This window comes from Ovis aries, chromosome 8 (genome assembly GCF_016772045.2).
Source record: "Ovis aries strain OAR_USU_Benz2616 breed Rambouillet chromosome 8, ARS-UI_Ramb_v3.0, whole genome shotgun sequence".
Classification (NCBI taxonomy): domain Eukaryota; kingdom Metazoa; phylum Chordata; class Mammalia; order Artiodactyla; family Bovidae; genus Ovis; species Ovis aries.
In genome coordinates, this window is record NC_056061.1 from 60,703,231 (window position 1) to 60,716,023 (window position 12,793).

The 12,793-nt window shown below is 37.9% G+C and overlaps 1 protein-coding gene across 23 annotated transcripts in view; it reads right to left on the reverse strand.

The window, feature by feature from the left end:
• The window catches only part of AHI1 (Abelson helper integration site 1), a 216,515-nt gene that overhangs the window by 105,834 nt on the left and 97,888 nt on the right, over nucleotides 1-12,793 (reverse strand). For all 23 annotated transcript variants that reach the window (XR_006060634.1, XR_003590152.2, XR_009601649.1 and 20 more), the window contains one exon: nucleotides 7,432-7,549. Coding sequence is in view for 19 of the 23 variants with exons in the window: in XM_060419704.1 (XP_060275687.1) it covers nucleotides 7,432-7,549 (118 nt within the window). In the remaining 4 variants the exon portion in view is untranslated. The remainder of the gene's footprint in view (nucleotides 1-7,431; nucleotides 7,550-12,793) is intronic.

The following is a 12,793-nucleotide window of genomic DNA, read 5'->3' on the forward strand; positions in this document are numbered from 1 at the left end:
TCCTTCTCCAATGCATGAAAGTGAAAAGTGAAAGTGAAGTCGCTCAGTCATGTCCAACTCTTTGCGACCCCATGGACTGCAGCCAACCAGGCTCCTCCATCCATGGAATTTTCTAGGCAAGAGTACTGGAGTGGGTTGCCATTAGGTATAATTGGTGAATATATTTTTATAAATTTCTTACACAAATTACTCAGAAAACATTTATGGTTTTAATTTTAATAAAATTAGCTGATTATTTTGTTCATTAGGTACCTGGAACAATAGCCTAATAAACAGTTGCTGAAATAAGTATCTCATAGGTGTTGTATCCAGCTTTTTTCCTCTCTAACCCACCCCTCACCAAGACACCAATATGTCTAGAAACATATTTTATCATTACTCTTTCATCCTCATACCTTTGGATAGCTCTATTTTATCTAGAGAATGAAATGTGAATTCCTCAGTAGGGCACAATTTGACCTCATCTACCTTTGCAGCTCAGGTCTTCCTAAATACATCAATCTCATCATTTCCTCCAGCTAACCTAAGCCTCATACCACTGAGCAGTCAAGTCAGGCTCTTTTCCAATTGTTTGTTCAGAAGCTCAGTGTGGCTTTCCTGATGGCTCAAGTGGTAAAGAATCTGCCTGCAGTGCAGGAGACACAGGAGACATGGGTTCAATCCCTGAGTTGAAAAGATCCCCTGGAGGAAAATGGCAACCCACTCAGTATTCTTGCCTGGAGAATCCCATGGACAGAGGAGCCTGGCGGGCTATAGTCCATAGGGTTGCAAAGAGCTAGACAAGACTGAGCGCACAACCATCTCAGCTTAGTGTGCCCTTCTAAAGCCCACCTGCTGATGAGGCCAGTGACAAAGACGGGAGGCAAGACTCTGGAAGGTTTCATAAGGACTTTGGAACTCATTCTGATTGCTGGAGAAAGCCACTTAAGAGTTTTAAATAGGGAAATAATAGAATCTAATTTATTTTTCAAAGAATCTTGTCTGCTATGGGGAGAATAATCTAAGGGATAGGAGCAGAAGTAGGGGAGTGGAAGGAAAAGAGGGATCCCTAAACGACAGGGTACATGTACCTGAGTATTTGGTGGGAAGACCTGGTGTGGGGCAGGGGAAGTGGAGGTAGATGAAGGGTTTGGGGGCAAGAGTTTTGCTTGGACGTGTAAAGTACGAGAAATCGCCCCACTGCTTTATAGCTCTATATTTCAGCAATACTTTGTTTATACTGTGATTTCAGAATTTATCACACTCTGACGTAATTTGCTGCATGCTCATTTGCCTTCCCAACCAGATGGTAAGCTCCCTGAGGACAGAGACTGTCTTATTTAGTCCATATATTTTAGTAAGGACCTTAAGCAAAATAGTTACTTAGAATGATTAGAGAATAAGTAAAGACAGTATTCTAGAAACTCTAAAGAAAATAGACCAAAGAAGAAACAAATACTTTCCTTGCCATCTCCATTACCCAGAACTCACCTGGAATGAGGTCAATAGAGTGAAGTCGCTCAGTCATGTCTGACTCTTTGTGACCCGTGGACTGTAGTCCACCAAGCTCCTCTATCCATGGGATTCTCCAGGCAAGAATACTGGAGTGGGTTGCCATTTCCTTCTCCAAATAGAAGTGATAGCAGACCATAAACCCACCCCTGGCTCTAATCTTCCAGCATATAAACTCACATATATAATATGTATCAAATCAAGGTCTCCTCTTAAGCCTCTGGGATGAAGGCCAGTAGGCCATACTGACTAGTCCTGTGTAAATTGTATTTTTTTTTTTTAGTTTTTTATTTTTAAAATTTTAAAATCTTTAATTCTTACATGCATTCCCAAACATGAACCCCCCTCCCACCTCCCTCCCCATAACATCTCTCTGGGTCATCCCCATGCACCAGCCCCAAGCATGCTGCATCCTGCGTCAGACATAGACTGGCGATTCAATTCACATGATAGTATACATGTTAGAATGTCATTCTCCCAAATCCTCCCACCCTCTCCCTCTCCCTCTGAGTCCAAAAGTCCGTTATACACATCTGTGTCTCTTTCCCTGTCTTGCATACAGGGTCGTCATTGCCATTTTCCTAAATTCCATATATATGTGTTAGTATACTGTATTGGTGTTTTTCTTTCTGGCTTACTTCACTCTGTATAATCGGCTCCAGTTTCATCCATCTCATCAGAACTGATTCAAATGAATTCATTTTTACGGCTGAGTAATACTCCATTGTGTATATGTACCACAGCTTTCTTATCCATTCATCTGCTGATGGACATCTAGGTTGTTTCCATGTCCTGGCTATTATAAACAGTGCTGCGATGAACATTGGGGTACATGTGTCTCTTTCCATTCTGGTTTCCTCGGTGTGTATGCCCAGCAGTGGGATTGCTGGGTCATAAGGTAGTTCTATTTGCAATTTTTTAAGGAATCTCCACACTGTTCTCCATAGTGGCTGTACTAGTTTGCATTCCCACCAACAGTGTAGGAGGGATCCCTTTTCTCCACACCCTCTCCAGCATTTATTGCTTGCAGATTTTTGGATCGCAGCCATTCTGACTGGTGTGAAGTGGTACCTCATTGTGGTTTTGATTTGCATTTCTCTAATAATGAGTGATGTTGAGCATCTTTTCATGGGTTTGTTAGCCATCCATATGTCTTTAAATTGTATTTTTTTATACTGTACAAACTGAAAGAGCTGCACATAAGACTTGATATTTAGACAGCTTTTCAGTAAGATTTTTATTTTAAAATATCTTATCTATATTATTTTCATAGTCCTTCATTTCAGATTCTAATAGATTATTTGTACGGTCAAGAACACTTAACTATTGTCCCCTTTTAAAACTGTTTTGAATATTGAATAGACTCACAGAATTTTTAAGACAGAAACTCACCAAATCCAGAGTCCTCATTTACCTGCAGGGAGGAAAAAAACTGAAGCTTAAAGAAACTGCTAAAAATTCTAGTCATTCAGAAGTGGAGCCAAGCATAGAAACTAGTTCACCTGTTTCCTAGTGCAGGATTTTTTTTTTTTTTTTTTTCACAAAGACTGGCTTCTTAATGAATAAGATGGATTTGGCCACCTTGCAATGGACTACATACTCTGCTTTTATAAGTTTTCTATACAATGATATCTCAAAAAATTTCTTTTTTCTTTTTTGGCTGTGCAGCAGGTGTCATCTTAGTTCCCTGACCAGAGATTGAACCTATGTCCCCAGCATTGGAAGCCTGAAGTCTTAGCCACTGGACTTCCACAGAAGTCTCTCAACAAATTTTACAGGAAAGATATGCCTTAAAATGAGAATAACTAAAAATCGAGCAAAGCAGTCCTACCAGGTATTACATGGCTTAATGGTCATGCTCCTGGGACAGTGCTCACATCGAGGGACATGCATTATTTAAAAGTCCCACTCAAGCCGTATATGACCATGAAAGCTAAAGGTAAAGGAAGGGAATCCAAGGTAAAACTGAAGTTTGCAAGGCTTGCCTTTATCATACCTGGTTTTCCTTTTATTCTTTATCTGTCAGAGTGGTAATCACTCTTCCATTTCAAAGCCTTCCTATCTATCCTCTCTGCTCTTTCCTATTACAGAAAAAGAAAGAATTTTATATCTATTATCTACACCTCATTGGCTGATAAACTTAAGAGACTACTTGAATGAACTTGGAAGAAAAGTTATGACCAACCTAGATAGCATATTCAAAAGCAGAGACATTACTTTGCTGACTAAGGTCCGTCTAGTCAAGGCTATGGTTTTTTCTGTGGTCATGTATGGATGTGAGAGTTGGACTGTGAAGAAGGCTGAGTGCTGAAGAGTTGATGCTTTTGAACTGTGGTGTTGGAGAAGACTCTTGAGAGTCCCTTGGACTGCAAGGAGATCCAACCAGTTCATTCTGAAGGAGATCAGCCCTGGGATTTCTTTGGAAGGAATGATGCTAAAGCTGAAACTCCAGTACTTTGGCCACCTCATGCAAAGAGTTGACTCACTGGAAAAGACTCTGATGCTGGGAGGGATTGGGGGCAGGAGGAGAAGGGGATGACTGAGGATGAGATGGCTGGATGGCATCATGGACTCGATGAATGTGAGTCTGACTGAACTCTGGGAGATGGTGATGGACAGGGAGGCCTGGTGTGCTGTGATTCATGGGGTCGCAGAGTTGGGCACAACTGAGCAACTGAACTGAACTGAACTGAATGAACTTTAATCAATCTGCTAACTTGATCAGACTTATGTTTTACACTCTTAATCCTGAAATGTGGAAGGCAAGATTTGTTCCTGGAAGAATCTGAGATCTCAGCAGAAAGATAGGCATCAAGTGGTGGAGCCAGGTTCCCTCCTATGGGGAGGGAGGTGGGAGGGGGTTCATGTTTGGGAACGCATGTAAGAATTAAAGATTTTAAAATTTAAAAAATTTAAAAAAAAAATTCAAAAGAGAAAAAAAAAAATGACAAAGGAGAAGCTCTATACAGTCAACAAAAACAAGACCAGGAGCTGACTGTGGCTCAGATCATGAACTCCTTATCACCAAATTCAGACTTAATAGAAGAAAGTAGGGAAAACCGCTAGACCATTCAGGTATGACCTAAATCAAATTGCTTATGATTATACAGTGGAAGTGAGAAATAGATTTAAGGGACTAGATCTGATAGATAGAGTGCCTGGTAAGGTTCGTGACCTTGTACAGGAGACAGGAATCAAGACCATCCCCATGGAAAAGAAATGCAAAAAAGCAAAATGGCTGTCTGGGAAGGCCTTACAAATAGCTGTGAAAAGAAGAGGGGTGAAAAGCAAAGGAGAAAAGGAAAGATATAAGCATCTGAATGCAGAGTTCCAAAGAATACCAAGAAGAGATAAGAAAGCCTTCTTCAGCAATCAATGCAAAGAAATAGAGGAAAACAACAGAATGGCAAAGACTAGAGATCTCTTCAAGAAAATTAGAGATACCAAGGGAACATTTCATGCAAAGATGGGCTCGATAAAGGACAGAAATGGTATGGACCTAACAGAAGCAGAAGATATTAAGAAGAGGTGGCAAGAATACACAGAAGAACTGTACAAAAAAGATCTTCATGACCCGGATAATCACGATGGTGTGATCACTAATCTAGAGCCAGACATCCTGGAAGGTGAAGTCAAGTGGGCCTTAGAAAGCATCACTATGAACAAGCCTAGTGGAGGTGATGGAATCGCAGTTGAGCTATTTCAAATCCTGAAAGATGATACTGTGAAAGTGCTGCACTCAATATGCCAGCAAATTTGGAAAACTCAGCAGTGGCCACAGGACTGGAAAAGGTCAGTTTTCATTCCAATCCCAAAGAAAAGCAATGCCAAAGAATGCTCAGACTACCTCACAATTGCACTCATCTCACATGCTAGTAAAGTAATGCTCAAAATTCTCCAAGCCAGGCTTTAGCAATATGTGAACTGTGAACTTCCTGATGTTCAAGCTGGTTTTAGAAAAGGCAGAGGAACCAGAGATCAAATTGCCAACATCTGCTGGATCATGGAAAAAGCCAGAGAGTTCCAGAAAAACATCTATTTCTGCTTTATTGACTATGCCAAAGCCTTTGACTGTGTGGATCACAATAAACTGTGGAAAATTCTGAGAGAGATGGGAATACTAGACCACCTGACCTGCCTCTTGAGAAATCTGTATGCAGGTCAGGAAGCAACAGTTAGAACTGGACATGGAACAACAGACTGGTTCCAAATAGGAAAATGAGAGTTATGTCAAGGCTGTATATTGTCACTGTGCTTATTTAACTTATATGCAGAGTACATTGTGAGAAACGCTGGACTGGAAGAAACACAAGCTGGAATCAAGATTACTGGGAGAAATATCAATAACCTCAGATATGCAGATGACACCACCCTTATGGCAGAAAGTGAAGAGGAACTAAAAGCCTCTTGATAAAAGTGATAGTGGAGAGTAAAAAAGCTGGCTTAAAGCTCAACATTCAGAAAACGAAGATCATGGCACCTGGTCCCATCAGTTCATGGGAAATAGACGGGGAAACAGTGGAAACAGTGTCAGACTTTAATTTTTTTGGCTCCAAAATCACTTCAGATGGTGATTGCAGCCATGAAATTAAGATGCTTACTCCTTGGCAGGAAAGTTATGACCAACCTAGACAGTATATTAAAAAGCAGAGACATTACTTTGCCAATTAAGGTCCGCCATGGTTTTTCCAGTAGTGGTGCATGGATGCGAGAGTTGGACTGTGAAGAAAGCTGAGCGCCGAAGAATTGATGCTTTTGAACTGTGATGCTGTAGAAGACTTTTGAAAGTCCCTTGGACTGCAAGGAGATGCAACCAGTCCATCTTAAAGGAGATCAGTCCTGGGTGTTCATTGGAAGGGCTAATGTTGAAGCTGAAACTCAATACTTTGGCCACCTGTTGTGAACAGCTGACTCATTTGAAAAGACCCTGATGCTGGGAACAATTGAGGGCAGGAGGAGAAGGGGACGACAGAGGATGAGATGGTTGGATGGTATCACTGGCTCAGTGGACATGAATTTTGGTATCTCCGTGAGTTGGTGATGGACAGGGAGGTCTGCCATGCTCACAGGGTCGCAGAGAGTCAGACACGACTGAGCAACTGAATTGAACTGAACCGAATATGTAACTCAGCAATATTACACTAACTTCATAGGCAAACTCCAAAAACCTTCAAAGTAGAAAAGTAATATTGTTCCTAAAGTTCTAAATAACTTAAGCTGATCTCGTCAAGCTCAAGTTTCTTCTTTGTCAAAGACAACTGTTTTGTTATTCTCAGTTCTCTCATCTTTCTGAAAGATTTCCACAGTAGAAAAAAAATTATAAAATACCAAAAGCTAACAGAAGCAGACATCTTTCAATACCAAAAATATACACTTCTCACTTAGATGCTTCTTCTTTGAGATTCTTTGAAAACCTTATTCAAATTAATTTAAAATATTCGCCTATAATTTGCAATTGTTCAGTTCGTTTCAACTCTGTGCTTGATATACATTTTAATAACTAGCTTCTTTGCATCTTTTGTTAATTTTCCAATTTTGAAGAAACGTGATATTTTGGCAGGATGCATCGTGTTTCTACCAAAATGCATTTTACCTGGGCTTTCTTTGAAATGAATTACAAAATCTGATTATCCATAAACTATGGTTCCTTAACCCACAGGAAACTGAATCAGATATAAAACTCATGTTCTGTGACTTTTCAATTATCTGCTCAAAAGAATAGAAGATGAGAGTATCTACCATTAAAGTCACCAAATTCAAATTTGCTTTTGAAATAATTTAGTGATTTTTAAAGAAAAAAATGCTGGAATATAATTCACCAAGTGTGAAAATTGACCGTTATAATGCTATGAGCCGTACTTCTGAAGTGAAATACATGACATCCATTAAAAAATAGAATCTGAACATTTACAGAATAGTCAAAGTAAGAAAGGGGCTCACCGGTTTGAGTGAAACCGAACTGACGCAGAATCTGATGAGCGTCCAGCACGTTTGATTGTTTTGACTTAGACTGCTGTGAGGAGGCTGATGTCGAAGTGAATGAGAGATTTTTGTTGACCTGTAATAGGAAAGGCAAATCAGAAATGAAAGCGTAATTTCCTGGGTTACTGATGCAAATAGTGGATGAGAAATATTTGCTTACAATGCAAACCAGGGAACATGTCAAAAGGAGTGACAATGATTTATATGCTTAGTTTTTAAGAGTTTACAAAACTCTATAGTTTTTACAATCAGCCTTACTTTGAAAATAAGTTTGCTTATCATGGAACTGACTTTATTAGTAACTTAGAGTGGTCTTAAAAGTTATGCCAAAAATAAAAAAATGCAAAAAATAAGTGACTCCTGGACTGCTTTCAATTAAGAAAGAGTTTTTAAATGTTTCACATGCACATTTCCTTAGCATTTTTGAAAGAACAAGTACTTCCTTTTCAGATACTGTACAGAAAGCACCTGTAATGTTCATGTTTATAGGTATCACAGTGACACAGATAACACAGCTGCAACTTAACTAGCCAAGTGAAATAGTTTCTACTGTATCAAAAAATCTTATTCTTAAGACAGTTTTCAAAAAACAACTCAAATAATGAACAGGCAAATTTTCTATAAGTAAATACAATGTTCAACAGCACAAAAATTCTACTACAATTGCCCATTCTACTACAATTGCCCAAGTACTATGGTCTGTACTCAGAAATGAAATGAAATGAAATGAAATGCATAACAAGTGCAACATTGTAACTACATTATAACTACACTGTAACACTGTAAGTGTATGAAAAATACACTTCACAGAAAAAGGCTTAAATGTTTAGTAAATTAGTAAGTTCATCTTGCAATTCAGATAATTTCAGCAGCAATCTAGTCTCTTTTTCATTGTTAATAAATCAATCATTATATCTTATCATTTTTACCACTTTCAAAAAGCATGATAAAACGTGATTGAATTTTGAAAAAAGGAAATGTTTAAATTTCTAATTTTCTGTAAAAAAAAGTAATCTGTTAATTAACAAACTGTTAAAAATGACAGTTTATGGTATGTAAATATTAGTATAGGAAAGTAGCTCCTTTCTCTCTCTTTTTTGAAATACTCAAAACTATACAGAGGACTTCCACTGTATTAGTATTTAAAAATTCCCTTTTGATGTTCTATACATAGAACAACAGTACTGGTTGTGGTTACATGCCCTTTTTCTGACTCATTATTTACATAATATTTGTAAATGCTTCTCTTCTTTCAAATAGTGACAGTAAATGGTATATAAGATTAAGTTTTTCTTTTGAAAGAAAGATAATTTTGTGAAAAAGTCAACTAAGATCATGTGCGAGTATAGCTCTAAGGTTCCTAAACTATTGTGGTATCATCTTATGAAAAAGAAAAATATTTTCCAAATTAGTTATTAGATGGGGTCAAATATTACATCAATGCTAAGAAAAACTATCCAGCTAGAAAAATTCTATAAGAAGCCATTATTAAACACTGACCAAAATTAAAGTTGACTATTTACATTGATAATAAAAACAGTAAATAAACTTCAAAGGAAATGTGCTTGAAGACTGACAATAATGAATTGGTATTAAAACACAGGCTAACCCTAAAGCACTAAATAACACTAATGAAATAGATTAAACAGAGTATGTCCGCAAAGAGGATCCTAAAGTGCTATACAAATCAAGTGTTATATAAATATTAGCTATTATTATTAACATCACTATAAGCAAGGGTAATTTTAAAATATGTAATGCAGTAAGATGATGCAGTAAATTTTTCAGAATGCTATGCTTTTATATGGAAGTACTATATACAAAATGACATATTTATCACTTAACTATTTAATTCACTTCTCCTTTTTAGAATCATTTTTCAGTTTTACTTCTGTGTTCTTGAAAATTTTAATCCTACCTGTCAAACAAAGCATTTTGAAATCTGGTGCAAAAAAGCAGGTGTATGCTGGACACGCACATGTGCACACACACACATACACACAAATTTGCTTTTCAGTCTTCCTCTTCAGAAAATTACTTGTGCTAAAGCAAAAAGTGAATACCAAGAAAGCTCAAATAAGATACTTGAATGACTCCACTCAAAGTGAGACTTGCCACTTTTTCTAAGTAAAATGCTGTTTTAAAAAATCCAATCATGATCTACAATTACATGGTTTTTCTAAGCATTTCTACACTTCTGCCCTCTCTTGACATATCTTTAGAGACTATTCAAATGTTCATGAAGTGATGAGTGGCAACATAACAGGGAGGATAACTCCATTTCTAAGGTGTGGGATAATTGTTAATCACTATCCTCCAATACTTTGGCCACCTCATGTGAAGAGTTGACTCACTAGAAAAGACTCTGATGCTGGGAGGGATTGGGGGCAGGAGGAGAAGGGGACAACAGAGGATGAGATGGCTGGATGGCATAACCAACTCGATGCACATGAGTTTGGGTGAACTCCGGGAGTTGGTGATGGACAGGGAGGCCTGGCGTGCTTCGATTCATGGGGTTGCAAAGAGTCGGACACAATTGAGCTACTGAACTGAACTGAACTGATAGTGATCTGAAATTAGAACTCAAAGTATTTTCTAAGTGAGCTTATACATATTCACTAATTCATTTAAAGGAAGAAAAATAATAACAACCATTATACAGAGTGAAGCAATATCTATTTTTGAAACATATGCTGTGGAAAAGAATTGCTTAATAATTTTACAACAACAGAAAGGTTGGCTAAGATAGTCTACCCTACAACAATCTATCCTCTTTTTACAAAACACTTTTCTGCTTGCTTCATGCAAAAACCACAGTCTGCCAAAGTCAGTTTAATACCTCCATACTGTGGAAAATGAAAAGCATAAAAATTTAATAAAATTCAAAATGGAAGAAAAGAAAAAAAAAAACACCTAGAACTGCCTAGTTAATCACAAAATCTGTTTTGCCTGTTCTTTCAGGGTATAATCAGTTTTGGTAAAATATGCAAACACTAATTCTCTAGGAGGAGTTAATTTTCATGTTAAAAAAGTCATTGCTCTAACCTCAAATTGAATGCACAAAGCTAAACAGGGTAGCAATAGTTTACCTTTTAGTGATTAAATTGTAAAACCATTGGGAGATATGTAACACTCATTTCCATATATACTTACAAGTCTAATACTTTTAGCTAACTTTATATGCTTTATTCACCTGAAGAATTGTTTTCAAAGTTTCAACTTGTGAAGACACTTCAAACTTTCTTTTAATGGTAACAGAAAATATATTAGAACTGTTTATAATACTTATGTTAACAAATGTGCCCCCCTTCTTCTGGACAGCTATTTTTTTTAAACTAAATTTGAACAACAATGCAGATAACATTTTAACTTGAAAACATTTCTAAAACCAGCTCCTAGGAAATTTTTTGTTGCAAATTATATGTCTGCTGTAAAAATTAAAATCCCAGTATTACAAAACAAGTTAAATAGAAAACTTGAGCCAAAGCGAGATTCAAGTTATCTGAAGTCAGTTATCCGAACACCTCATAAGTTCTAAAAGCAGCTTACATTTCTGTGATATCTAGGTTAGTAAAACCTAAGAAATGAGTAGGCCGTGATGTCATAAAGAGAAACACAACCTGATCTCTCTAGGTCCTAGGTACTGCCCTTATAAACTGGGACAATGGAGTGAGGGATAGGGAAGAAACATTGTTACTGTTAAAGATAAATTTTTACAGTGGGGTAATGAGCTAGAAAATCTCTCCTCAAATTAGTTCACTCCTACAGTATTAACTAAACCAGAATTCAAATGGGGATCAGTCATCACAACATTTTATTTTGTAATATTTAATCAAGATTTTTTGAGTATAAGGGCTGATGGTTCAAAGATTACTAATATATTCCCCTGTGTAAAACCAGATCTAGTACTGGTTCAAATCACTTACCCAGTAGTAATATGCCTCAGAGAAAGCCAATTACCTGATGCATACTACAATACAAACCTTCACCTCTTTTCTCTCTTAGTATATCTCCTTACTCCAGAGAGAAAATTTGGTTCTGAATCCCCTGAAATCCTCACTTCCAAGAACACACCTCTTAAACCTGTCCTCCTCTCTTTTCTTCCAGTGACAGATAAACAGGTGAAAGAGAAATTCGCTCAGTCATGTCCAACTCTGTGACCCCATGGACTATACAGTCCATGGAATTCTCCAGGCCAGAATACTGGAGTGGCTAGTCTTTTCCTTCTCCAGGGCATCTTCTTGACTCAGGAATCAAACCGGGGTCTCCTGCATTGCAGGCGGATTCTTTACCAACTGGGCTATCAGGGAAGCCCAGACAAAGAGGTACTCTTCCATTTAAAATTAATCCTCCAGCTGTTCCCTTGAAGATATCTTTGCATGCATGCTTAGACATGTCTGATTCTGTGCAACCCTACGGACTGTAGCCTGCCAGGCTCCTCTGTCCATGGAATTTTCCAGGCAAGAATACTAGAGTGGGTTTCATTTCCTTCTTCATGTGGCTATCCTTAAGGCTCTTCCAAATTCTCTACCGGCTGTTTGTCTACAGGCTATAAGCATTAATCTTTTCACTTTACTACAAAATAGAAAACAAGTAATTCTTACTATGATTTCATAAATTTCCTTAACCTTCACTGAAAGTTAAAGTTCTGGAAAAACAGCCAATAACTGCTATCCATATAGCTCAGCCATTCACTTTCATGCAGCTACAACAAAGCTTGTATCTATCAGAACACTAAATCTGAAACTAAAGTCATCATGGGCTTCAAATGATCAAATTTGGCAGATTCACTCAGGCCTCTGAGACATCTGACACTGTCAATCACTCTCCTGTTTCTGGGAAACCATTTTCTGTTGGTGATCCTGCAACTGCTTCTCCCGTGTTGCTTGCTAGACCCACTGGGTTCTCTACTTCCCTCACACCACACGGTCATCCCAGGCAAAGATGTATGGTTTCATCTCTTCATCTGCCTTTCATGCTGACAATTTTTTCATGTAAAACTCTTCTGGTCAGTAAGTTCAGAACCAAACTAACCTTTCCCATGCTTTTCACTTCCTCGGGGAAAGCTCTCATCACCCACTCTGCTGTTCCAGCCAGACAGATGGGCATCACCCTGGACAGCTTCCTCCCACTCCACACAGAGTTGCTCATTTAGGCAGTCAGGTGCTCTGGCATCTGATTCCACTTCATCTCCATCATCAGTGCTACCACTGCAATAGTCTCTTGATTTGTTTTCCCATCTCTTGATTCTTCTTCTATACTGCTACCAGGGTGATTTTTCTAAAATGCTAATTTGATTGAGAAACACTTTTGTTTAAAA